Source organism: Anser cygnoides, chromosome 12 (genome assembly GCF_040182565.1).
Source record: "Anser cygnoides isolate HZ-2024a breed goose chromosome 12, Taihu_goose_T2T_genome, whole genome shotgun sequence".
Classification (NCBI taxonomy): domain Eukaryota; kingdom Metazoa; phylum Chordata; class Aves; order Anseriformes; family Anatidae; genus Anser; species Anser cygnoides.
Window position 1 is genome coordinate 161067 of NC_089884.1, and position 27802 is coordinate 188868.

General features: G+C 46.8%; 2 protein-coding genes across 5 annotated transcripts in view; both read right to left on the bottom strand.

The window, feature by feature from the left end:
• LOC106046629 (carbohydrate sulfotransferase 4) overlaps positions 1-14532 on the bottom strand; it is a 17599-nt gene extending 3067 nt beyond the window's left edge. Inside the window, exons 1-3 of one of the 3 annotated variants that reach the window (XR_010834422.1) lie at positions 14278-14532; positions 2029-3984; positions 124-1453 (exon numbers count right to left, since the gene is read on the bottom strand). Coding sequence is in view for 1 of the 3 variants with exons in the window: in XM_013197724.3 (XP_013053178.1) it covers positions 2844-3984; positions 7713-7720 (1149 nt within the window). In the remaining 2 variants the exon portion in view is untranslated. Of the gene's footprint in view, positions 1-123; positions 1454-1862; positions 3985-7712; positions 7884-14277 lie in introns of those variants that run through there. The other 2 variants (XR_010834423.1, XM_013197724.3) reach the window with 2 other exon arrangements.
• A 2086-nt stretch (positions 14533-16618) lies between these two features.
• Positions 16619-26385, bottom strand: TAT (tyrosine aminotransferase). Of its 2 annotated transcripts, none has more exons than XM_013197663.3 (12): positions 26225-26385; positions 24306-24548; positions 24003-24107; positions 23093-23160; positions 22573-22731; positions 22206-22344; positions 21582-21634; positions 21052-21204; positions 20080-20208; positions 19649-19732; positions 18114-18212; positions 16619-17310 (listed from the first exon to the last, which is right to left on the bottom strand). In XM_013197663.3, exons 2-12 carry the CDS (start codon positions 24538-24540, stop codon positions 17167-17169), a joined length of 1368 nt encoding a protein of 455 aa, XP_013053117.2. In that variant the 5' UTR covers positions 24541-24548; positions 26225-26385; the 3' UTR covers positions 16619-17166. The 2 variants fall into 2 exon arrangements, with proteins under 2 accessions (XP_013053117.2, XP_066860475.1); XM_067004374.1 differs by lacking the exon at positions 26225-26385 and adding an exon at positions 24669-26190.
• Between the last annotated feature and the right edge of the window lie 1417 nt (positions 26386-27802).

Here is a 27802-nt window from a genome sequence, read left to right on the forward strand (position 1 = left end):
TAAAACATGAACACAGTCACTAGAGAACTGTGAAGACATTTATATTCCTGGCAATACTGCAAAGCAGTACAGGCCTTGGGAAAGGGTCGTAAGGAGAGCAGGGATACCTTATGCTTGTGCCACATAAATGGGGACATGATGCAAAGACAAGCAATTAACAGCACACCAGTTTGTATATCATGACAGGAGCTGGAATAATCTATTGCAATTGCTCTCTAAACTCCCAGGATAAAGAGGCTCATAATGTGTCTGAGATTGTTTACCCCTGGGTAACTATAGATTAGAGAGAGTAATTTTGCCTGATGAATTAATTTAAAGGAGCTGTTGCTTGCCAGTTGGTTTAAGGTACTGGAAAAGGGAGTCAAATTAAGATGTTATGTCAGTGATTTTTTTAGATATGCATAGCTTTTCTTCATATTTCCATAAAAAAACATTTAGCCCAGCTGGGGACCCACACCTACTCCCCACTTTTGGTTGTGTTGGAAGATATACAATACAGAAAACAACCAAACCCTGATAACACAAAGTAAAATGGCCAAAAAAAAGTACTTAAACCAAGGCACTACCAGAGAGGATGCTGGCCTAAGAAGAGACATACCGCTCATCCCCTGCATTGCCAGCCTCCATGTCCTCATTACCCTGCAGCTGCCCCATCATGTCATCCAGTGAAGGTCTGGAGCTGGTTGTCTCTTGGTCCCCAGTTATTGAAGACAACCAGCAGTTGACTGGTTTTATTTATTTACTTATTTATGAAAAGGAGAGACTGAATGTGCAGGGGCTTACTGAATTCAGGATTGGGGTTCCTGCTCTGACATGAGAAAGAAACAAAGCCTCTTACCTCTCGGCAAATGTCAAAGTACTAGACATACCGTTCATATCTTGGGTCTGCAGGTACACAGCAGCACTGGAAGAAGGCTTTGTCAGCATGGTAACCCTGGTCTCTCCCTTAAATCCCTTCCTTGCAAAACCCCTGCTCCTCAGTGCAATTGTACTCCCTGCTGCAGAGCCTCCACCCCATGCCATTACATGCTCTGCTTCCACCTCCCCCCCTTGTCTCTGTCTGCCCTGTTCTTCTCACGCTTTCCATGGCCTTTGTCATTAGTCCAGCTATGCTTCTGGGGCTTGCTGTCCAAACAGCACTCCCTCCTATCCTTCTCCATGAGGTTTACTCTTCACTCCTGATTTTTGCCTGCATGCTTCCCACCACACCTCTCTTCTGCACATCCCTGACACTCAGCTAATCATGGCAACCTCCACAAAAAAAAAGGAGAGAGAGAAGGATTTCTCTGAGCCCCATTATTCCACCAGGTTGCCATGTCAGACTGTCGGATCTCAGAAGCCAAACCAGGTGATTTTACCCTGAACAGATTAAGACAGTTTACAGGATCCCTTGCATTGGCTGATCTGAGGAGAAGCAGTGACAGTGGTCATACGAACTTCAAAAGAGGCTAGCCTGTAAAAATTGTCACATGATGCAATTCTTAGTACCGGTCTGGCAGAAGTTCATAACACAAAGACTTATTGAGCATTACTAATGTCTTTCATTTAAAAGATTTGTTTAAAGAAAACAATCCACATAAACCAAGGTCCCAGAGGACTTTTTGAACAAGTAGCTCTGAACGTACTGTTAAACTGACACGTTGAAAGGACCCTGCAATTTACACATGAAATGGGATGTTTGGAGGAAGATGGTTGTGGACGTTTCGTTCCCTAAGCGTGCTAACAAGCTTTTCTCCTTGTCTTACAGAACGCTGTTAAAAATATGCCAAAATAGTTCTGTTGTTCAGGTTTAAGCTACATATTCCCAATGGAGACAGAAGAATGGCATCTCCAATGGGGATGGGAGATGGTGCAGAATGGCACAGTTTATTAAACATAATTTTATTGTGCTCTAAGACAGGAAATACTGTGTTGAAACAAATAATTCAATAGAATAGCTTCCTGTTCTCCTCTCAGCTTTTTCGATCCACTGTCATGAACCTATGTTGTCAGTTCCAGTATTTATACCAATGGAATCTGTGTCCTTACCTTGTCTTTACAGTCTCAACATTAGCATGAATTCTTCTCAGTCACACATGTGGGCTGTGAGAACTCCCAGGGCAAGAACTGTCCCTAGTTGTGAAAGCTGGATACAGAATTATTTCAGCTGAAAAATAAATGGATTGACATAGTCCCAGTAATGGATTCCTATACAAAAACCTAAGAATTTTCACTTTCAGCTATAGATGGTTTATTCAAATTTCCTATTCCATAGTAAGTGAACACAGACATTTTGCCAACATTACCACCAGTGCTGGACGCTCAGGCACAGGAATGGAACAAAAGAAAGACTGAACTTGAAAACTTAGCCATTCTGAAAAAAAGGATCTTCCCAGAAAACAATGTCTGGTTACCCTTGTGCTTCTTTTGGCATTGTATGTCGTGAGTGGCAGCATGACAAAGAATGTTCTCTTTATTCAGCTTCTGTTTATGTCTCCTCTTCCTCTACAGTGCAGTTGCTCCCTGTGGTTTCACTAGTACTTAGCTGCAGCCTGTGGGAGATCAAGCTCTGATATCTGGTCCCACTCCTTCGGAAGTCTGCTCCCAACACACATACTTCCTCTTTTGCATATACCTTGGACTTAATTTGGAAAACAGACTTGCATTATTCCATCCTGTGTTGTGGCCTTGGAGAGTGAGCTTGTGCTGCTGGGAAAGCTGCCATGAGTGCAGTCAGGGCTCCTGTGCCACTCATCACACACACAGATGCCCCTCTGCCCTCTTTTTCCACTGGTAAGCAGTTCTCCATCCTGCAGCCTTCAGAGAGGAGGTACAACGAGCAGCTTTTCTGCTTTCTGAATTTGTTACTCAGAGGAGTTCTGGCCAAACAAAAGATCCAGCGACAGGTTTTTCTGTTCTTCTTCAGAATGAACTAGCCGGTAGCCCAGTAAGTCCATCGCGTCCTTGCATGCATTTTGTACTTTTTCTATTTTCTGGAAGGGAAGGGTCTTCCTCCAGGCCTCGGATACGCTCAGCGCATCTCTGGATCCAATCTCAAAGGCATTTCCTCCTTGCCCCTTCCCATGGGTAATGTTGTGCACCCATTTCTGAAGTTCTGGTGTGAAATGGAGTTCTGCAAACCTGTACATCTGAGCAGCCTTTGCTAGTGGATCTCTGACAATGTCTTCATAACGAACCAGCAGGTAACGGTCTTTCAGGAAGCTGGGAATAGCCTGCCTGCCTGCCTTGTAAATCTCAACGTGGCTTTTGCAGATTTCTTGCATCGTATTGTAGGGTCCCATTTCTCCCTCCATCTTCTGGGACCCCAGAACAATGTCACTGTCACGTTTCAGGTCTACCACTGTATTCTCTCGGGACCTGAACACAGCTCGAGGATCTCGGACCAAGTGAATGACTTTGAGGTTCAGGGATGGATCAGTGAAAAGGGAGTAGAGGACTTTCAGGTCAAAGAACCGAACCTCCTTGATGGCAACATGGCTGTAGGTTTTACAGGCTTCCTCCACCTTACTGAATGGGTACTTGCCACAGACTGTCCTACAATTTCCTGCAGTGATTATGTCATTGCGACTGAATGAGTCGCAGGCAGGGGGGGAACACAAGGCTCGGCTTGTCTCCCACTTAAATAAATCAGACTTTTTCTTCTGGGTAGACATGTAGACATCAAACACAGACATGTCACACAGAAAGACCGACCTGACTAGGTCCCGCACTGCCATCTGTAAGACTTTGGCACTGTTCTGGTACATAGCAACCCACACATGCCATGCAGGCTCCATCAGGTAGAAGACACTGGGGTGCTGGCTGAAGATCTGTCCAGTGAAGGAAGATCCTGACCGCCAGGAGGAGAGAATGAGGATGTGGACTGGAGAAGGCTTTTCTTCCATGGGAGCATTGCTGCAGGTTAGGAAGTGGATCAGGAAGGACAGAACTGCCAGACTCAGGAGTACTTGCACCCATCTAGATTTCATCATGGTTGCAAGGGACCTGCAGAGACAGACAGAGGAAGATCAGCATCACAGGGTCATGAAGAAGGCACTTGTGGTGAGTTATGCTCCTACCAATCCCACTGCAGGCTCAGGGATTTGGAAAGTTGCCACACTACCATGACACTGTGAAAACCACAACACAAGATATCCTTCCACAGCCAGATCACATAGAGGGAGAGAGAGACAGGCCTCCAGGGCAAGCTGGAGGCCAACCTGCACAGGGCAGTGCTGGAGCCCAGCTCCTGACAGCTTGCTGTGTACAACATTTGTGTGCAGCCCACCATTGCACTGAGCTCAGGCAGCCATGCCCATGCAGACCAGCTTCCTCCCTACTAAAGTAGCAGAGGTCTGAAGTGTGCCCTAGCAGGCCACAAGGCAGACACTGCTTTCCCCCGACATGTGCTCACTACCTTGTCTTCTGGGTCCATTACAATGTGCGAATGTTCCCAGTCAGAATTTCTCTAACCTCCTCCTTATGCCCTGCCTCAATTTCCCTTTGCATTGAAGCCTTCAGAGTAATTTCCATGGAGGTGGGGAGCTGAGGAACTGCCTCCTCCCATGACTTCAGTTACTGTAGCACTGATACTTATATTTCCAGGTGTAGTCATTGCTGATAACCAACTAGAAATCATAGTCATCTCTCCCTCTAGCATATATATGCATAATTTTTCTTGTTTATCTTATCTACCTGCTACACACTCTGTCTGATATTTGAGTTCATAGGGCAGCAATTACCATTTCTCAGAGACAGGACAATAATGAGTTTTATCCATTGGATTGGGTATTGCCAATATGTGCTACCACAACTTGAATATTATTTCAGTAATGCCTTGCAGGGATGAGGCTGTGCATTTAGTGAAGGACCACGTACTTCTTGTCTCCCGGACAAGAAGCCCACTGATTTTTTTTGGTTATACAGATGCCCTGTAGAGTTCAGTTCTGACAAGAAACTGATTTGGATAGACATTTGGACCAAGCCTAGTAACAGCTGCTAACAAAGACCATTGTAAAAGTAAGTCATATATTAGCTTCTTCCGTGCAAATAAATACAGTAGCGTTTACCAAAAGTCCTGGCTTCCAAATGAACTTTGTGATATCACTTCCATCTGGCACCATTAACATCTTTATTCTAATGCCCAGCAAAGTTCCTGGACTGCAGCCAGGCAATCTTAATTCAGAAAAAGATGTTGAGCAGGCATGAACACTGGCCTTAAGACACCCAGGGAGATATAAAGCCACAGAAATCATTATTTCTCTGAAAATCTACATGTGAATAGTCTGAGTAAAAAAGAATGGGTTTGGTTTTGTTGGGAAGCAAGGGTATACTTTTACGTTCAGTAAAACCAGGGTAGGACAGCTGGATGTTGTAGATTTCACAAAGCATGCCGACCATCCATGTGACTGCTGTTGTTGTTTGCCTGAGGAACAGCCTCATGTGAGGCAACTGACTCAACAGGGAATTTCTTCATGCGTACAAGCAGCAGTAATGATTTGTGCCCTGACCAGTCTGCCCCAAAGGGAGAGGAGAAAAACTGAAACAAACTAGGAGTGTCTGGTGATGTGGAATAGAGGAGCAGTAAAGAGAGGTAGAAGTTCTATCAGACATTTCCAAATATGAAAAAAATACTAATTGAATGCACTTATTTTTCACTGCAACATCTCTTGCTCATGGCAGCTGGGATGGTTGTAAACTAAGGTCTTAAGGTTAACCACTTTTTTTTCCCCTACAGCAAACATCCAGAGTCACAAGCAGAGTGAATTGGTTCACTTCTCATTGCAAAAGTGAAATATGAAAGCCCTCACAGAGCTGCAGAGCAGATAGCCACAAATGACTGAGAAAAGCTCAACTGCAGTACAAAAAAGGCACACTGTTACTGTCAGCTGCAGCAAGACGAGCCAGGATTTAACCGAGAGCAGAACAAGAAGGAAGAATCATAATGTGTCAAGGATGAAGAACAGAAACTACTGAAAAAGACAAAATCCAGTGTCATCATGTTAGGTCTTCCTATAGTACATGCAAGAGAGGACAAAGAACTGGAATCTGCCTGCATTGTGCAGCTAATAAAAACAAACAACCCCTCCCTAACAAACAAACAAAACAGAGTTGTAAGCTTTTGTATTTCACTTATGTGTCAGGTTTTAGGTACTGGGGGGTCTGCAGGGGTGGCCTCTGTGAGGAGTCCAGAAGGTGTCCCACGCTAGATAAGAGCCGGCTCCAGCTGGCTCAAAAAGGGACCCACCACTGCCCAGAACTGAGCCAATGAGCGATGCTGGTTGCACCTCTGTGAGAGCACAATTAAGAAGGGGGGAAAAAACAAAAACAAACAAAAAAAACCTGCTGCACAACAGCAGCTGGGAGAGAGGAGTGAGAAAATGTAGAGAGAAACAATTGTGCAGACACCCAAGTCAGTGCAGAAGGAGGGCAGGAGGTGCTCCAGGTGCTGGGGCATAAGTTCCCCAGCAGCCTGTGGAGAAGCCCGAGGTGGAGCAGGCTGTCCCCCTGCAGCCCACGGGATACCATGGCAGAGCAGATCTCCACGCTGCAGCCTGCGGAGAGGAGTCCAGAAAGGAGTATGTGATCTGGGGGGAGCTGCTGCATGTGGGGGACCCATATTGGGGCAGTTCCTGAAGAGCTGCTGCCTGTGGGAAGCCCACACAGGATCAATTCAGGAAGGACGGCGTCCTATGGGAGGGACCCCACATGGAGCAGGGGCAGAGAGTGACCATGAAGGAGCAGTGGAGGTGAAGCATTATGGACTGACTGCAGCCCCCATTCCCCTGCACCAGTTGAGGGGAGGAGGTAGAAGAGGGTGGACAGGAGGGAAGGTGCTTTTAGTTTGCATTTAGTTTTTCACTGCTCTAGTCTGTTAGTAATAGGTAATAAATTACTTTAATCTCCCTATATTGAATCTGTTTTGCCCATGATAGTAATTGGTGAGTGATCTTCCTGTCCTTATCTCAACCCTCGAGCCATTTTTCATCATATTTTCTCCCCCAGTTCCTTTGAGGAGTGGAAGCGAGAGAGTGGTGTGGTGGAGTTTCGCTAGCCATCCATGTGGAACTACCACAGCTTTTGTGGAAACACACAGAGACCTTGGGAAAGCTTGATCCTAGCAAAGAGCGAGAGTTAGAGAAAGCAGCAAGCAGCCCCAGGGACACATACCCACCAAATACACTGTGATTATGGGTGGCATGTCTCCAAATTACAGGGTTGGTGCACCTGTGCATGTCTGAGGGAGCTGACAGTACAGCGCAATATACTTCACATCATGCAGACTGTGGCTTGGCGCTCTACCATACAAGTATGGGGGAGCTCTCCAGACCTGCACTGGTGTAGCAAAGAGTATTGGGTGCCCAAAAAGCCCCTGACATGAGTCTTTGGTGGCAGTGATGCTTGCTCATTGTTTTATCATATCCATCCTCAGCTGGCCTGGTTAGCTTCTGCAGAGTTAGAAGCAGCATTTGCCAATTCAGAGAACACATGACATGACCGAAACTAGTGGGAAATATGGAGAAGACAGTCTGGAGAAGCAGGAAATACCCTCTAAGCCAGACCAACAGCTTCTGTCTGCCCAAGGAAACATATAGCACTTTAATGACAGCCATATGTCTATAGCACTTTTCAAAAATTATCCCCAGTTCAGGCTGGTGAGCACAAGCAGAAAATACAATCCTGGGCACCAGAATATCCACAGCAGCTACCAAGAAATAGTTGGAAAATCTCACCTCAACATGTCCTCTTGAAGCACCACCAGACCTGCTTCAAGCAAGGCTTCCCTCCTGCACGTACACTGCTGTGGTATGTACTCCTCCAGGCAGCCTTACAAACACCTGTGCATTCATGTACAGGCACTTAGCCTTTCACACCAGGATCTCTTATACACTAATGTACTCAACTGTTACCTGTATCTGTGCTTGCACCTTCTTGTACCTTTTATTTATGTCCGAGCTCTGACTACCGTGCCCGCCTACTTTGACCTGCTTTAAATTAGAAAACTCCACCCTCCACTAGCGGCAAAGCACGAGAATGGCAGTTTCTTGAAGGGGCACAAATGACCAAACACTACTAGTAAGTGAGAAGGGCCAGGAAATTCACAAAGGCAACTGAGAATTGATTTTGTTGAGACCCTTTGCAGGCCGTGAAAGAGCCTGCTGTTCTTAAAAAGAGGAAGGGGGATGTTTGTGGAGTGTCAGAATGAAAGATGAACAGCAAACCTTGTTGCAGGGAGGAACGTCTTGCCCACCAGGAGCGCTGGTAGGGCGTATTTGCCCACTAATGCTCTGTCTGTGTGCCACGTTGCTAGTAGATGCAGCGTCTCATACAGTCTTATAGACTCCTTTCTGCCTGTGCTCTGCTTGAGTTACTCTGAGGGCTGAAAATTGTCTGAATAGAGAAGCTGTGGGAGGATCAGCAGGACTTGTCCTATTAATGATTCACTGCCGGAAATGCTTCACTGATTCACTGCTGTGACAGACAAGGTGGTGAAGAAGGGCAGAATTGGACTCAAGGGAAACGCGTGGTATTCTGCAACTATGAAGAGACAGTCCCTTTGGGCTATTCCTATTCTAAGTGTCATCATTTCTGTCACACCTTCTGGTGAGGTGTTGACCTCCTGATGCCATCCTGTGTCCCGGGGGATCTCACCGTGCTGCTTTTAGGACTAGTAAAGTGTAAGAGACAGCAAAAGCAAGAAATCTGGGCCCTTCAGCAGGAGGGACACCCTGAAAGGGGAAGGTCATGTTCCCTTTCACTTGCTGCATTACAAACACAGATGGTCAAGCCCTGCTAACCCCGGGTTGGGAAACAAGGTGAGGAGCTGGCAGTGGTCCAGGTAGAGCCCTGTGGAGAGAACCAAGCAGCGTTCTGTGCAGCCTGGATTTCAGTTATGTGTTCCTATGCCCTCCACGGACACCACCTGTAGGATTGATTTATCTCTATGTCAGTAAGAGTTACAAAGCTGGTTTGTATGGTCACACCACTGAATAGCTCTTCCTGAAGCCTAATTTCTCCCTGCCAACGCTTGCATGAACAAAGATATATGGAAATCCCGTTCCACCTGTATATCGTTTGCCCAGGACATGCTGGTCCTTTGGCACCAGTATTCAGGCTTTGTGACAGCCACTGAGCACTGCTGTACAGTCCTCTAGTCACAGGGTTCCACAGACTTTTTCAGTTGCACAGAGCCCAAGTACGAGCTGCTTGGCTGAACTTTCCAGACGGCAGCTTCTGTGTCATGAGCAGTTTTACAGAGGGGAAAAACGTACTCCTCTTTGGATACAAGGCTTGGGAAGGCACGCTCTTCTAGCACACTGCCCCCCAAGAGACCTGCACATTGTGGAAAGTGAAGTAGGAATCCTCTGGCTCTTGAACAATGGACATGCCTCTCCCTGTATGTCTGACTGATAAGCTTTAAGTGACAGATGAAGCAAAGCAGAAACATGTGGCAGTAGTCATCATGTGCTTGACGGCAATTAGCCCAGTGCCACTTGGCCTTGATTGCCTTCCTTGCATCCCACGCAACAGCTGACCAGATTTCTGTTTTCTACCCTGTTCCTTGATTAAAAGTGTTTTCTAAGGACTCAGAGACTAGTGAGCCCTGTGAGCCATTTCATGTTCACTGAAGAAGAGAGCAATGCACAGTGTGCATGCACACACTGGCACAACCGACCCAGGGCAGCAGCAATGGGAAGAGACTGAGGAGTAATGTCAAAGGCATGATCTGGCATATTACAACTATATTTGGTAATACCATCATTTTGTATCAGGAGAGACAGTGAGCCATATCTCCCTATTCACAGTCTTCATTGCGATACAGCTTTCACATGCCCTGTAGAACACAATTTGTCTTATACCACGTTGAGATCTAAAGCAGCTCATGGGAATGCTGCTGGAGTCTCTGTCTCCTTGCACCAATTGCAAAAGGAATCATTGTGACTAAATCAGAGGAGGAACATTAACCCTGAAGCTGTGTGTCACACACCTGTGTAACGCACAAGGAGACTCAGACTGACAAAGGCCTTCATACATTCTGTACCTTTCTTCCCTCTTCAATATAGGAATGCCTCTGTCTCAAGAGCCCTGTCCTTGAGAGCACCCTCCTTTAGAGACATCAATAATTATTCACTGACAGGATTCTGGGAACAGATGAGAGGGGCATTCTCTTCTAAAATTTGAAGGGAAGTTTGCTCTCTTAGAACATCCTGTCTGGCTCAGATCACAACTTTGACCTTGGCGACGCATTTAGATTCTCAAACACAAGGTCTGATGCACAGGTACTTCTGTTTACCTTCCTGTTGGAAAGGCAGATTTATGATGCATGTGATGAGGTGACTCACATTTCTTGCATCCCTGAAGTATAAAATCAGGAGCCGATGTATGAATCTATGCAGTGATTACACACTGGTGAAAGAGATCTCCCTCTCAAAGCAGAGGGAGTTCAGGTGTTTCCTAGCTGGCACCATTAAGGCTGTAGAGGACAGACAAGGTTTAGGGATCTGCTGGACTGAGCATGACAGAAAGCTGCAATGTGGCCACTCACACAAGAGCCGTGCAAACCCTTCTATGCTGATCACTGTATTTTGAGTACTGCTGTATTTTAGTGTTTTGAAATGCACAAGGAAAGCCTTGCTCCTTGCAGAAGAGAAACTTGCAAGTAATTGTCAAAAAAAAAAAAAGACTACTTAAATTTTTTGTCATTTTCATAGGGCTGAAGGGAGCAGAGCAGAGCAGAACTCTCTGGCTTTTTCAAAGAGCTCTATTTGGCAGGGATGCTTTATGCAGTCACTATGGTTGCTTTCGATTAACACACAAAGCCAATAGCTAGAAATTATGCACATGTGGAAAATACACTATAGATACACTGGGTAACTGAATTTCCGTCTGAAAACCTTTACATGTGTGGAAACAAAACCTGAGCTTACGCATAGGAATAGGTTAAAATGTTCTTCAGAAGAAGAAGAAACTATTTTTTTCCACTTTCACTGTAGGAAAGGAGTCAAAAAGAAAAATGAAACAGTGGAGCACAGAATACTTTAACAACAACAACAAAATCCTGAGTCTCCCTGCACAAAACAAAATGGTAAGAAGATAAAAATATCTTTTTCACAAAAATCAAGCAGCAATAGTAGGAATTAATACCTCTGCTAAATATAGTGTTTATATATCGCCATGGAGTAGGTACAACTTTCCAGATTAAAGAGATATGCATATACTATTTCGTATTTTGGTCATTGACGTGGGCAATAGGTCAGAGTGCACTCTCAGGAAGTTTACAGACAATACCAAAGAGAGGGATGGCTTCCCCTCTGTTAGGGAAGACTGAATTTGGAATACTGGGTTCAGGAAAAGACAGACATTGATGTATTGGAGTGAGCCCAGAAAAGGCCACAGAAGTGGTTGGAGGAGGTGCACAAGATGCATAAGAGCCTGGGAGGGTGGAATCTGTTCAGCTGGAACAAGACAACAGGAAGATGTTATTGCTGTTTGACACTGCCTAACAGGAGGGCACAAAGAGGCTGGAGACAGCTCTAAGAGGTGTATAGGCAGAAGATGAGAGGCTCAATATGAGGAGAAAGTTTTTCACAATAAGGGTAGCCAAGCCCTGGAACAGGAAACCAGATAGGCTGTAGGAACTCCATTCTGGAAGATAAAAATTCATCTGGACAAGGCCCTGAACAACCTGCTGTATTCAACTCTCCTGTAAATAGGGGGTCGGACCATAAATTTCCAGAGGTTCCTTTAAACCAAAATTACTCTGTGATTTTGTGATTTCAAACGGAAGTGGCAAGACTTGAAGGAAATAGCTCTTGCCTCAGAGATGCATCCAAATAGGTGGACAGCTGAACTACTCAAGAAAGGAGCAAAACCCTGTGCAAAAATATACGCAGACTTGAAGATTCCAGCATGCAAAGCAAAGACAAGCAGGCTATAGATGCAGCCATTAAGAGCTAGAGGTGATGTGTGGTAGGTAGCAGGAAAGTCATAATGAAACATACCGAACCTTCAGGCAACAGAACATAGTTTTGAGTTGAACCATTCTGCCCTAGTTCTACAGCTATAAAGAAAATTGAACAAATGTATGTTGCTACTGAGGATGTAGTGGTTTGGAACTACAGAAAACATTCAGGTAGATCACAAACCGTTAGCAAGTATCATGAAATCAGCACTGCTGAGTGTTTCCAGACTATAGAGTTGAAGATGAAAGCTTGTAACTTTCTTAGACTCTTCACTGTCATCCACAGGCTAGTATTTGTGCTCCTCATTTCTCCTGATCTTTGTTTCTCTCTTTATTATTTAAACTGATTCAATCTGAGTTCATGTGATTGCAGGTTACTTTCTATGACTCTTCTGCGAGATAATGACTGCTTGCCAAACCAATTTCTAGTGTTGCTTCTTATTAACTCAACAACTAATTCAGTGACCAAATCTCCCACTCACATCAAGAAAAAATATTCTTATCATTATTAATAATATTGGTTTTCCAGTCTCTAGCTGAGAAGCTAGAAGTCTTTTATAATCACACAGTCTTTCACTGTATTTATTATTCTAATACCACGGAGATCTGCGTATGTAATCACACAGGGGCAACAAGACCCCTTCTGTAATGCCTTCTTTTAATTCCTCTACAAAGATATTTTGAGACGAGCAGTTGTATTTTACATTACCAGCATTACTTGTAATATGACTTTCACTTGTTCTTCTACCCTTCATAAGCAATGCATCCCTTGAATATATATGCTCAATTCATTAGTGCTAATCTGTAGCAGTTTATAAGTCTCCCCAACTTTATGACAAGTACCAGGAGTTGTCACTCCTCTATTTTATTGCCTTTTTTTTTTTTTTTTGCATTAGTAAATAAACATCATGGCCATATTTGTGTTACATTACTCCATTTCCTGTATGGACTGCCATGTCTCCACTATCACCTACCTTTGAGGTTACTTGAGCTAGCGTTACTATTTTCTCCTTACTCTTATCTTTTAACTGATTTTATTTTTATCTGCTTTTTAATTTTCTTGTGTAATGACATAAAAAGTTATCCTACCAGGCTTGGACAGATAAGACAGTTCTGCCCTAGTCCTGCCTGTTCAAGAGCAGGAAATAGAGATCAGTAACCCAGGAAGAACCTTACTAGACCATGTTTCCACACTTTACAAAATACTGCTGTGGCAAGACTCATGTATTGACTTCACTGTACTATAGCACTCAAATATCTAAAGGGGAGGAGGAATGGGAAAACAGGAGAGGAAGAATGAAGCTTATATAAATAAGGTCATAAGAATGAGGTCACATAATACTTTACCACCAACTCACAGAAAAGACACAGTAAGAAAAAAAAAATATTAGGCTGTTGGATTCATTTCACTGGTCATCTTATGCCTTTTTTTTTTTTTATGTATATGGACTATCTAAAACCAGAAATCAGCACATGCACTGTAACTTGGAGTAGAACAGCTAGTCTAGAGTTGAGAGGAACAACAGCAATAAGTACAGCTGAGGCACGCCTAGTTCACAGAAGAGTGCAGAAAAGTCTGTGCTAGCAGCAGCTACTTCGTAAAATCATAGAACCATTTAGGTTGGAAAAGACCCATAAGATCATCAAGTCCAACCAGCACCTAACACTTCCAAGTCTACAACTAAACCATGTCCTTAAGTGCCACATCCACACATCCCTTAAGTACCTCCAGGGATGGTGACTCCACCACCTCCCTGGGCAGCCTGTTCCAACGCCCAACATCTCTTTCCATGAAGAAATTCTTTTTGACATCCAATCTAAACCTCCTCTGGCACAACTGAAGGCTAATTCCTTGTGTCCTATCACTTGTCATCAGAGAAAAGACACCAACATCCACCTCACAACAACCTCCTTTCAGATAGTTGTAGACAGCAATGAGTTCTCTGCTCAGCCTCTCCTCAGCCTCCTCTTTTCCAGACTAAACAGCCTCAGTTCCCTCAGCCACTCCTCATAAGTCTTGTTTTCCAGTCCCTTCACCAGTTTCATTGCTTTTCTCTGAATGTGTTCCAGCAACTCAGTATCATTCTTGTAGCAAAGGGCACAAAATTGAACTTCTAGTTGACTTCTGTCAGGCATTCATGAAATAAGTGGTTCAGATGCATTGACAGCACCGGTTTGCTCTGGTGAGGCTACAGGGGACAGTGACTCAAGAAGCCTGTACAGCCTGGACAAATGAGGTTACGTGCCAACCCTCATGCACAAACAAGCTTCACAAGACCACCTTCCCCCGGGGATCCTGTTCCCCATCCCCCTCCCAAGCGATGCTCAAGTCTCACCCGAGCTCCCCAGCAGGCTGCACCGTGGTTTGCCAGGGCCTCCCTGCTGCCTCTGTGCAACTGCCCAGGTCAGACCCCTCTGGATGCAGGCGTCCATAGTGTCTGCATGCTGGTGCATGGCAGGTTAGTCCAGGCAGGCTCTCATAGCCAAGGGCCATAGGCCTATGGTGGGAGGCACTCAGCGACTGTTCCAGACAGCGGTCCCATGCAGGGGCAGTAAGGGCTGCTGGAGGAGACAGTGAATGAGATAAGGGCCAGGGCCTGGGCTGCATCCACAATCTTAAGGCACCTGGAAGAGCTGATGGCTTCACTGCTGGCAGGTGTGATTGAGCCCAACCCACCTGCAGTGCCACAGTTTGCTTGGCTGGGCTCTGCTGCCAGACTCTTTGGAAGCTGAGGATGTGAACATTTCATTTCATTTCTTCATCTGCCCAAGAGCTGAGAAGTTCTTTCCTTTTCCAAGAAAAGCACTAGGTTGTCTTAGTGCCTAGGTCTCTGTTTGAGGTCATCTTCCTCCTAAACATGACCAGCCCAGACAGTGCAGCAAAGAGCAGAAGCACATTGTAAGCCTGACCCAGGAAATAAAGCTCATGCTCACCAGCTAAGACAGGGAGTATGGCTATGCGTTAGCCATAAAAGCACTGAGAGGATTCTACCAAAGCACTGCCAATCTTGTCTGGGTATCTGAGGAAGAGAAGCTTGAGATATTTGTTTTAGTTTTCTCCTTGGTCTCTCTGCTGAAGGGGCCTTCGTTGACACAAAGAACCTCCAGATGCCAGCTTAGGCTTGTTTGTATGGCTGGCAGAGTGCTACGAGCTACACCCACATCGTGAAGCAAAGCATCTGTGATTATGATGCCTGGAGAATGATTCCATCGTATTTGTGTTTTAACGTTAGTTTGCTATCACAACAGGGAAAACTTGGGTGTGGTCAAATGGCAGTGGTATGTTTGCAAAAGATGGCAATAGAGGAAGTGGCCTTGACAGATCTAAGTGTCTTGAGATTTGTGAGGTATTTACATGCGTATGTCTCTGGCTGCTGGTCAAATGACATTGGGCTCAGAGGAAACAGAACGTTGTTAATCACTGTAGGTTATTTGCATGTTAACAGAAATCTCTGGAGGGTTTTTTAAGGGAAAGGTGTCCACGAAGGGAGAGGGATTTGAAAGGAGCAGCTTTCTCTAAACAATGAGACCTATTCATTAGTAATAACAGCATAACAATGCAGCAACAATGAGCTGTAAAGTCCACCTGGCCCAACAGACCCTTTGCACATCATCCTATTAATCATTTATCAATCTTTGTCTTAAGCAGCTCGGGTTATTTGGTTTTATTTTGAGGTCTAAAGGCCCCAGATCTCCTAAGTGTCGTATCATTAACTCACAGCCCCAGCATGATTCTCTTTTTGTTCTAGGATTGCTTTGTTTGAAAGGAAAGGATGAAGCCTGGACATTCAGCTGATGTGTACCTTTTCATATAGTATTTTCCTCAAAAAGACACCTTCCCTCTAATGGAGTACTGGTACCCAGATTTTGTCCTGGACAGGACAGGAGAAGGCAATCAGATGTCCACAGAGCCTGGCATGAGGTCTGGGAGCACACAATGCAGAGCTAGCTCACTTTTCCCACGGAAGGGGAGGCAGGATCAACCTGTGGGTCTCACCTCTGCAGCAAGACAGGTGAACAGAGCTGGAGGTGACAGCATGAGGCATTCTGCATATCGCTGCTCTGTGAAGAGAAATGTCTCCCCAGGACCCTGACTACAGCAGCCAGTATGATGGGCATTACCTTCTTGTGACTGCACAGGCACTGCCCCCTCTTTCCATGGAACAAGCGGGCACCTGGCCACCAGTTCCTTCTCACTTTATGGGACTTACGCACTCAGTCATCAGCAACCTGGGCAAGGTGGCACATCACACACACACAATGCAAGCATTTCACAGGGGTACCACCCTCTCCTTCACTGCTGTGGCAGGAAACACTCAGCTACCTCAGCCTTGAACAGCTGGGAATTGGCACCCGGCACTGCCCACACACCAGTACCCACTGCTCTGCTGGCAGGGAGCCGTAAGGGCCAACCCACAGTGGCAGGTGGGGCTGTCTGTGAGGAGGGGTCCAGCCACTGCAGGGAGCCTCTGGTGTCACTGGGATGGGGTGGCTGGCTCCAGCCTATGCCAGGCTTGCTGGGCCCATCCTGCCCTGACTATCTGCTGAGCACAACTGAGGTGCAAAGGGCTCTTCCTGTGCCCCTGCTGATGGCTGGGCAGGCCCCAGCCGGACAGCTGTAGGGACAGAGGTGAGCATGGGGTACCACCAGCCAAGCAAGTAGGAGCACACCATGGGGCCTGCCATCTCAAAACATTTATTAATAAAAAAGAAAAAGTCAAAATAACTTACTCCCTTTGTTGCACAAAGGGCTTGGTATAAAGAGCTCTGACCTCCTAAGTTAAGACAGGTGAGAGGTGGGTGAATGTCTCTTGTCCTCTGAGACCACGACCATCTCCTGCCCCAGAGTGGGAGTGCAGGCAGCACGGGAGCTACTGGCCACACAGGGCCATAGGCTGCGGGTCCTGGTGCAGGATCAGCCACATGCCCCTGCCTGCAGCTTGTTCATGGGCAGCACAGACCACTGTGGGGTGCAGATACTGAGTATATGGAGACCACAGACACCAGATGCCAGAGGGTGTGGGAGCTGCAGTGGAAGAGAGAGAAGTGTCTGCTTCTTTCCATGGTGCTTAGGGGGTCTGTGAAGCAAAAAAAAAAAAAAAAAAAAAGTGAAGCAGCAGGACAGCAGCTGCCTACAGGCAGGGGGTTGTGGGGCTGGCCGGACACAGCCCTGCCTGCTGCTTCACACAAGATCTAGCCAGGCAGAGGCAGGAGGCTGGCTGTGGCTACTTGTCACACTCCAAATCCTGGGCCCCCTCAGCACCCTGGTAGTGCATCTCGCAGAACTCCTGGATGCGACTGCAGGCCTCCAAGATCATCATCTCAGGTACAGTGATCACCACACGGAAGAAATTTGGGTACTCAAAGCACTGAAATGATAAAGGATAAAACTGGCAGATTATCTGGGATAATGCTGGTGTCTCAGTGCCCTGCCTTGGGGCCACATGTTGTGTCATAACAAATGAAAATGGTCAGTGTAGGACACTGACTGAGGACAGTAAGGCCAGGCTCTTGCTCTCTTAGACTGGTTGTTCCATTTCAAATAGGTCTCCCAGCTCCATCTGGGGAACTTCTCAGTGCAGACATAATGCTGTAGGGGTCACAGACCAAAGGACTGCATGGACTGTGTAAGACCTAGGGAATGGTCTGGAAGGAGCTAGGGATGCCTCCCTCCTCCTCAAAGGCTTAGGGAAGGATAAGGCTGGAGAATGTCTGGGGCCTGTCTGGATTCAGTGTAGAAAGTGGAGTAGGAAGGAGATAGGCAGAGGGACAGACTACAGGCTGAGAATTATGCCCGGTGCCTAGAGGCTTGGGAGACTGTAAATGGGGCATACAAAGGAAGATGGGTGGGAACAGTCCTGAGTCTCTGAGGGAGTGGCTTCAGCAAGGAGGTATGGGGGTACATTCGTTCCAGGGATACAGCTCTGCCAACATCAGAAATACAGAGCAAATTTGGAGCTGCGAAGATCCTGAGAGCTTGACCAAGGGCTGTTAGTAAGCCAGATATCTCCAGTCCCCATCCTTACACACTGCACTTAGAGCATGACAGACCATGGACATTGCATACAGAATTTACAAACTGTCCCCAGAACTTAGGGCTGCAGTTTGCTATTTGCTTCTATCCCTGTCATTAGGCCCCACACATCCATGGCACTCTCAGTGTCAGACTTACTGAGGCCGGCAGGCAGAACACAGACTGCTCCGAGATGAGCCGCTCAGTGAACTCCACATCATTTTCAAACTCAGGGAAATGCTCCATCTCAATTTCAACCTGCAGCAGAGGGATGGAACGTGGCAACCAAAGGCAAAACTATCTGCAGTGTCCCCTGCTTACCCACATTGCCCAACAGTTTCCCAGCCAAGTGCAGCTGCCTGCCCTCAGGGATTTTTGCTCATTATTTGGGCTGACTGGAATGCAAGACACAAACAAATATATATAAGTGAAAACTGGGGGTTTTTTAATAAGTAAAGTAAAAGTAAACCAAACTGCCTAAGCTGGCATTTCTGTTAAGGGCAGCTTTAGTCAAAAGCTGAATAACACAGGTACAGGAACCCATTAGAAATGAGAACGGATAAATCCAGATAAGAGAGAAGTGTGAGAAAAGTCTATCCAATATCTATTAGTAATTTTGTCATCCAAGAAATCTGTAAGGTAAGAAAGAGATAGAAGACAAATTAATGAGTTTTAAGATTAAAAAAAGGTAATGTCTGGAATGCTAAGAAGAAAGGAAATGTTCAATAACTACTTCTGTATTAGGAAAGAAGGAGGCTGTCCCCTTATCAAATAAGGACGGTGAGATCCTGTCCTTTTGTTTTTAAACCAGAGATAATTGTAGACATCTCATTAAGATATTATAAATTAAAAGCAGTTGAGAAATAATTTGCATGCAGAAGTTCTGGAAGAGCCAGTGGAAGAAAAATTTTTACTAGGTGATTTCTTTTGGAATAAGTGTTCAAATACTGCAGGAGTACTAGAGGCATGGGTGAGTCTTAGAACTATGCCTCTACACAAACATCATAAAAAGAATGACCTGTGTAGCTCTGGGTAAGGTTGGAAACAAGGTCTACTGATATAGATTTTTCTATTGAACTTGGGTGAGACTGACATTGCAGTATTTTCCACTTCTGGATCCACCTTTTTTTTTTTTTTTTTAAAGTTGTGGAAAAAAACAAAACATTATGAGACCAAAAAAAGATTAAGATGTGCTAAACCTGAGACTTAAGTATGTAAGTTGAGCTTGTTGAGATTAGAAAGGAAATTTCACTACACCATAGAGTTAAAAAAAATTAACATACATGAAAAGGCGGAAGAATAGGCAACAGCATAGGCAGAAGACAGCCATGTGGGAGGAAGACTACACCTTTAACAGCAGGTATGATAACCTGATTTGTGATATAGAGGCTTTTCATTGGCAGCTGGCTTCAAATCCAGATAAAAACAACATTGTTTTGCAATATACAATTCACCGAGTGCTCCACAGGTACAAGCAGGTTAAATGTACCAGCCTCTACTGTGTGAGAAGTAAACAATATACAGTAGCCTTCTAAAATGACCAAGGGATGTTTCCACTGTTCTGGGAAATGTGAAGATGCATGGTAGTGGGGACCTGGTGCTAAGCACTAATCTGAAGCCATTGACAGCTACAGCAGAGAGACTTAGGGTGACCAATGATGGTCAGAAAACAGCATTTCACTCTCCTCACTTACCATGAGGTACATGGCTCCAGCAGGCCGGACAGGCTGCAGGCCTGGGATAGCTGATAGGGCAGCATAACAAAGGTCAGCGTTGGACTGAAAAGCAGAAAGAAGAAAGTTCAAGAACAGGAGAAATTCCAGGAAGCTGATCAGCAAATGGAAGCCAAGCTCTGGATCAGGACTATAAACGGGTTTGCCCACGGCAAATAAAGGGGCAAGGAATGCAAACAACATGGGTGATCATGGCCTTGAGTACACCGAGCTGAGCTCAGCAAGTCAGGGCTGAATGCCTTACCACTCAGGTCACAGCTCTAGCTGCAGGGCTGGGCTTCCTGAAACTTTTCATAGCCAATATTCCTGCCATGAGGATAGGCTAGAGAGATTTATTTCCCCCACCACAAACAACACATGAACAAACTGATGTCCTGTGACAGCCTGTTTACCTTGAGGATGCTGAGGGTGTTGTGGTAGAACTCAGGGGGCGTCTGGTGCAAGATACGCTCCAGTGCTCCTTGGACAATTGTACATGGTCCTAGGATCCTCTGACTCAGCCTAAGAAGGCCATCCCTGATCTGAAAGAAACATGGTGATATTTGCAACTCAGAGTGTGCTTTTTTGAAGAAAAGAGACAGTTCCAAGGCCTGTTGTCTGCATTTCTACAGCTGTTAACGTTGTTCTCTTCAGTAAGCATATAGAGTACTCAAGAATATTTGCTTGATTACATTATGGGTATCTGCAGACTATTTACAGTGTCATTCTCTGGTCCCCAGTTGGGATTTGTAATGCCAGCGGAAACATCCTTCTGATCTTCCTAATCAGACTCAAAACATGCTTGAATATAGCTAATATTCTTGCTAAATAGAGACAGAGCTGCTCCAAAAGCCACTTTGCATGTGCATTAGGTTTTGGTCCACAATCCACAGTTTTGAAGCCAGTTAGGAGAAAACAACTTTAGCTCTTCTGTTCACTCAGTTGCTGCTCTCTTCTCTCTCTTCTCATGACGAAAGCCCTCTAGGTGGAAGGGGCACTGCAGTAGGTGGTTGCTCTTGTAACACAGATGAAGCGATAGATAACACACTGGCTACAATGCATGGTGCTTTGGTCCCACTTTTAAGGGAAAAATTATTAGAGCACACAGACCCCACATACTGGATAAACCATGCAATGCTAACAGTACACAGTGGAGCTGTTTGAGAGAAGGCAGCAGAAACAAGTAAGACAGGTAAAAGGCAATATATGGGAGCAGGTGGACTAAGGAATGGACATGAGCAGCCAGCATGTGCAGAAAAACAAGTGAGCAACCCACATGACAGCAAAAGGGGATTACATGCCTATATCAGTCAAAGCCCTGGTGATTCACACACTGAATACACTGCAAGTCTGTTGCCATGACAGTGACACTTGGAAGTTCTCACCTCATTACCGAAGATGTCTCTCCTGTCATGGATTAGGATCCAGCCCATCCGCCAGCCAGGGACAAGCCATCGCTTTGCCAAGCCACCACAGGACAAGATGGGCACATTGGTGCTGAGAGTTGCAATGGGTTCATATTTGCAGTCAGCAAACACCTGTGACAGGAGGCTTTGTTAGGGTTGTTCCCATCTCTCATTGGGAAAACTGGGGCTTGTGCACAAGGCACAACAAGAAAGGAGGTGGTAAAGCGATAGGAAATGATGATGAAAGCTCCCAGCTTCAAGGGTATGAAGACTGTAAGTGCATTCACATCGGAGTGAAATATTTGGAAAGAGAAAAAGGAGCTGGACATGAGAGGTACTCTCAGAACTGCACTTTACAGGACTGGGAGCTCCAGGTGTGGACTCACACACAGTACAGGGGAGTGAAGCTGTTGCTCACCTCCTGAGAGCTCACTGCCCCGGGCTGAAGGGAAAGTGCATCAGAAAGGACAGGTAGCATAGGGATGCAACAGACTGCAATAGGCACTCACCATGTCTCCATAGATTTCATCAGCAAGGATGGGAACACACTGTCTTGATGCCACTGTGGGAGAGAGGGCATTCAGCCTGGTCATCCTGCATCCTCCATAAGAGGAGACTTGCCCTTTCCTACAGGGCCCGGCAGGGCTCCCTCAGAGCCCTTAGTACCGGGGCAGCAGGTCCTATCTTCCGCCTACAGCAAGGAGTTCACTTGGAGCACCTTGTCCTGGATGAGCCTACTTCTGCTCTAACCTGCAGGTGTAGGTAGTACAGCCCCCTGCACTGACAGGCCAGTGCTCAGGAGCTGTAATGCTCCCTGTGATCACACTCCTGTGGAGCAAGAGTGGGGAAATGAGCAGTCCAAGTCATACAGGGCATTTGAGAAAGACCAAGACACACTCTACATGTTCTTGCCCACATAAGGCAAACCCTTCACACTGAGCAAGCCCTGCTTCATGGTCTGCAGTCAGTCATGAAGAAAGAGGCTGCCCCCAGGACCACAGCACTGCTTCCCTACAGTGCTGTCACATAGCAGGGCAACCACCACAGCCCTGCAGAAACAGTGATCAAGGCACAGGCACTGTGGGCAGACGCTAGACTGCATTCATACTCCAGCTACATGCAAGCAGTCTCACCTGCCAGGATCTTCTGGAGGTGGCTCTTGCTGAACACAGAACCACAGGGGTTTGATGGGTTGTTCACAATCAGGCAAGCTGTTTTCTCATCCACCAGGGACTCCAAGTGCTTCAAATCAATTTCCCAGGACTTCTCTGGCTAATGAAGGGAAGAAAAGGGGAAGCGCAGTGGAAGAATCATACATGCTTACACAGAGGTGCGACAAGGTGCCCAGGGGTGCTCAGTCCATCTTTAGCCACTTCCCAGTCAGAGACAAGGTTATTCTTTTGTTTCACTTCCCAAGCAGAGAAAGTGTTTTTATTTCTTTATTTAAAAAGGAGAGGCAGAGGTGTCACAGCTGCCCTTTCCAGACCTGTCCCCACTTACCAAGAGGTTGTAAAGTTTAACTTCAATTCCCATAGATAGTGCCAGAGTCTTGTAGAGGGAGAAGCCAGGCCGTGGCACCAGGATGTTCTGGCCCGGGTTAGCCAGCACTGCCAAGGCAAGCTCTATTGCCTGGCTGCAGCCACTTGTTAAGATGACATCCTGCAAACAGCACACAGGAGTGAGTGGAAAGCACAGACACTCTGAGGATTTCCAGCCACACAGGAGTGCCCAGGCTCTGCCAGGGGAGAGCTTCTCAACCAAAAAGACTAGTGTGGAGCCTGACTGAAGGCAGGGAACCTCCAACAACTGGAGAGCTCAGCCTCCTCCAAAGAGAAGTGTCCAGGGCAAGGGATGGGAGCAGCAGGCCAGCGTAGGACAAGGCCACGAGGTACCCTTCTGTCCCACATTTGGGCATGGGAGGGACAGAGCTGGGGCAGGGTCCCCATGCTGCATGGGCTAGACACAGACAGCAGCACCCTGCCTGCACTGCAGTGGGAATTCCTCAACCGGGCACCAGTACCTGGGCCTCCAGTGGTGCTTCTGGACAGTTGTAATATGCAGCCACTGCTTCCCGGCAGGACTGGTAGCCTGGGGAGAGAAGAACAAAACATGGCAGGCAGGCTTTTACAGAACATTTCAGTTTTCTTGCCAGGAAAAGGCTCATAGCTGCCTGTCTAGACAGGGCAAGCCCATTTGTTAGTGACATTGTCCCAAGGTGGCAGAGACCATCCTGCCTCAGGCCAGGTGCAATGCAGCCCCATGTCTGGACCAGGTGTGTCAAACGCAAGAAAGTCTCTTGAAACTCTCAAACATGGAACTCTCTGAAGATGGGTAGAATGTAGTTAGGGAGCTGCTGCGCCCCAGCAGAAAGCCAAATGCTGTTACATGACCTTCACTGTTCAGTGGTGGCACAAGGGCAGCCCTCCCTGTACCAGGTCCCTCACTGTCACCACGCGGAGAGCGTCCTGTGAGGCAGGAGTGATCTATGCTCTGTACATGCTGTTTGCATTAAGTGCAAACAAGGCTCATGTTCTCTGCGAAGGCAAGGAATGCAAAGGGAGTCCTGGTCAGGGCATACCAGAAGCAAACTGGCTGCAGTCCATGGCAGGGAGACACAGTCCTTTGGCCTTCTGGATTCCTGAAACCCTGCCAGCTCAAATGGCATGGGGAACAAACACAGCTATTGTGAGGCACTGGACCTTGTTGGTGTTTCAGGGAAAGCACTTATATGATGCCCTCTCAAACAGATCATGCAGGAAAGGGCACTAATGGCATCTTGGGGGATGTATGTTTGTGTGCTCCTGGGACTACTGGTGAGAGCAGCTGCAGGGTGCTACTGTGGACATCTGTAGGCTCTACATACTTGCTGTAGGGTAGGACCTCACATGTACCTTCATCCCACTCTCATAGGAGTAGCTCTGTCAACTTACCAACAGATGGAGCATAGCCATTGTAACGTCCTGTGTCCAAAACCTCTTTCACAGCCCGTGTGACCTCATCATTTGTGGGAAGATTTCCAAAGACCGTCGGGTCTCCTTTTCAAAGATTGAAAAATAGTAAAAAATCAATGGGGAAAAAAAGTTCTCACTGGTCTGTGGCAGGCACAGAGCTGTGTGGTAACCTTCCATATCCCTGTGTGGTTCCACAAGCTTTGTGCTTCAGAGTCCTGCAATCTGCTAGCCCCCATAGCCCACCCCACTGCTCGGAGTCTTCAGCAATAGCACTGTGCTTACCTAAAGACAAGGAAATCATAGCTTTCTTTGGGTTGGGCTCCACCTTCATGCTGTCTACAATGGCTCGGACAGGATTGAAAGTCTTCTTTGACATTTCAGAAGCCCTGACAGCCCATCTTGGCTTCCGGCCCTTCGCCTTCCCCAGTGACATGCTGTTTCCATTGGTCTTGAGCTGAACATCCAGCAGAGGGGCATGATCTCCAGGGCCGTTCACTTGGATCAGGTACGAGTCCATCCTGAAAACTGTCAGTGGTAGATGGATTGCCTTAACTTAGTTAACATATGCCAGACAAAAGCTCTGCCTACCTGGAAGAGTGCCCATGACTCTCCAAAAGCAAAACTTCTGAAAGCTGCAGAACTTACCTACTACCCATGGACAAATCAGTCACCAACAGGAAGTAGAGCTGTTCTCAGGGCCAGGATGGAGTGAAACTGAACATGTAAATGAGTACAATGGAGTGGGAAAGACAAAGGCAGCACTCTGGAGTAGCCACACCACTTCTTTGCATGGCTGCACTTGCTGTGCTGTGGAGGAGCGACCCTCGCTAAATCCATCAGCTAGGAGTTAGCAGCACACTACAGTCATTTTGTGGCTTCAGATTCAGTGTTCCACTGACAGGAGGGCCAGCTGTTGTGTTGTGTCCCCCCGGACCAGACCTCAAGCGGTAACTACAAGGATCAGCCCACTCTGTGTGTGTGTGTGTGTGTGTGTGTGTGTGTGACATCCAGAATGTTCCTCCAGTCCACAGACTGTTAATACCTAACTTTAGATATCAGAAAGGTAGCTCTGATCCCATGTTATCAGGATACACTTGGCAGTGATAAGGTATTAGCTACAGACAGTTGTCTCTGTCAGCAGAGCAACAGGGAGCAACAGTCCAGTCCAACGACTCCAGATTAAAGGGCTGTGCTTAGAAAACGGAGCAAGACCGGTTGGGTCAAGAGGGAAATCTTGGTAGTGACACCATACTAGGCAAAGGGCCTGTAGCCCTGCCTGAGGCTGGCTAACAAGCAAGCCACAGCAGAGAAACAGCTGCCTTCTAGACCTCAAAAAGCATGCATGAAAGTGGCTTACACACCTGAGCATGTATACCCAAAGCACAGGCCAGTCCCAGCCAGCAAATTCCTTACTTAAGAACTGGAGCTGACTCCAGAGTTTCTACCTCGAGAAGGTTAGAGAGAATGCATGCAGATACCTCTAGAGCCACCAAGCCCTTTCTCACTGACACCAGCACAATGTCTCCTAATCTCGCCATCAGCAGCTCATGCTCTGTCTCTGTACTGCTCTATTTCTCTGCTCCACTGAAAGACAGTTCACTGAACTGTAGCCCTTTCCTGATGGCAGTTACTTAGCCCACGCACTGTTAGATGCCATGCTCTCAGATACTCAGGGCACAACAGACAAGGGATCTGGCTACCCTGTCCTTGCTGCAGACACTGAGGTGGAGGGATTATAATATTAACTGGTTCTGGCAAGATTTGCCACCTGAACAAATATCTCATTGCTTCAGTGAGGTTTGAACCTAGAGATGCCCCATGCTGCTACAGTTACTCTACCAGCAGTGCTTCCTTAACTTATTTAAAGTGACTGAGATTATCATAACAGGGTGGTGGTGACAAAGGAAGACTTCAGGTCCCTGCTATTAACACCTTCTGGGTCTCCTTTGCACCAAAAGAAAGGTAGAGGAAGGACTACACAGCAGGACTGCACAAAAACTGAGCAGAGAAATGAGCAATATATCTCATTTCAACATTAGGGCTGAGTCCCAGTGCACAGTGCAAAACCCAGCAGAGTCACACATGGTTCTTATGTGAATGGGAACTGCATATGCAGGCAGAACGGATGCCTTCAGCGTAGGCAGGGAGGGAAAAACCCACTACTCCCCCTGAAAGAAGCAAGATACCAGATAGTACTTTACCTGCTACAGCACAGACAGGGAGGCACCAACAAGCTTAGAGGTCCAGTCCCTACTTTTCATCCAAGACAAATCCTCTCAAGAAGAAATCCCAGCAAATTCTTGCTCATGAAATAAGCCCCCAAACTGGGCGTTGGGTCAGAAGCCGTTAGCCATTGGCTCACAGAGAGGGCTGCTCTCTCCACCCAAAAATGCCCTCTCCTCCCCACTGTAACTTCATTCATTTCAAACACCTGAAACATGCCTGCACATTAACTCTTTCTGGGGGTAGCCTACAGAGGGACAAAATTTTGCTTCCTGGAGGCCCTGGGCCACCACTTTTCTGCATCACTTCCCTCTGTCCTCAAAGGGGAAGAATCCCACAAAGCAGACCCCAGTATTCCAAGCCCTAGCATCTTGTAATGAACCAAGAGAGAAGTGTTGGACCCTGAAGCCTCCAGACAGAATTAGTATGTCCTGCTCACCTCAAAGGCCCTGGGCTCCCAGTGCACCAGCTGAGAAAGTAGTTTGTGGCATCACTTACACACAGGGAACATCTTTGTCCATAGGCTGAATATATTTTATATATACATATATATATATTATGACACCATTCCCAGAAGGCCTTTTTTTTCCTAAGAGATGTAAAATCTGTGCTTTCCCGTCCTTTGCCTGCTACGTGCTTGGGGTAAGTAAGAGGCATCTGCACCCTCCCTGTCTTCCAAGGGCTGCTCCCTGCCACCCTGGCAGCAAATGGCTGGAGATCAAAAAGTTGGTCAGGGGCAAGAGGCATCCTGCTAATCCCCTGGCAAATGGACTGCTGACACCATTGCAGAGGCCAGCGGTCACTATGATTTTTGTCTGTTCATACTCTGCTCCTGTGTGGGAGGAGAGATGACCACCTGCATTCAGCACACGCCCACTGCTCCACCAGCAATAAGGCTGCACCTTCCCAGGTGTTAACAGTGTGTGTGCTCTCTAGCCCAGCCCTGGGGCTGGGTGATGCTGCTGGGGAGTCATGACCTGCTGTTGGCCACAGTGCTGCAATGGGGGTGATGGGGGCCAGGGACTCCGGTGCTGGAGACAAGCTAGGAGATGGTGGGTTGCAGCCAGTGGGTCTGGGCAGAGACCCCAGTCCCAGGCTGGCTGGCAGGCCTCCCACAGTAGCCATGCTGGGGGCTTTGGCCGTGGAATAGTGCCTTTCAAAAACATTTGACAGAGAAATGTCTTGTGTGGAAGCTGGCTGGATTCTCTTCTGTCAAGAGCCTCACGGTTCTGGATTGTTTCTTCTCTCCTTTTTGCTGAAGCCTGACATGAGCAACATTCAGAAGCTCAGTCATGCCCTCTCCAAGCATGTATGGGTACCTTTCTTGCTTCCCCCAGCTCTTACCATGCTGCAGCCCTGACAGAGTTAAAAGTGGTGTCAGGAGGCTTCAAGGATGCTGCTGCCTGTTCTGCCTAGCAACAACCCTGAAGATGATGCAACCGGAGCTCTACCTGACATCCTGCACACTGCAGTGGGGTTCAGGGGAGGGCATGGTGGAAGTCTGCTGCCAAGAGAGAAAAAAAATGTGGCTCTGGAGGCAGAGGTAGACTCAGTTA

Coding starts and splice junctions, on each gene's coding strand:
- TAT (XM_013197663.3), bottom strand. CDS start 24,540: ATGGACTCGTACCTGATCCAAGTGAACGGCCCTGGAGATCATGCCCCT. Junction 22,345..22,572: donor TTAAACTTTACAACCTCTTG/GTAAGTGGGGAC, acceptor TCCCTTCATTAG/CCAGAGAAGTCCTGGGAAAT. Junction 18,213..19,648: donor CTGGAGCCATGTACCTCATG/GTAAGTGAGGAG, acceptor CCTCTGCTGCAG/GTTGAAATTGAGATGGAGCA.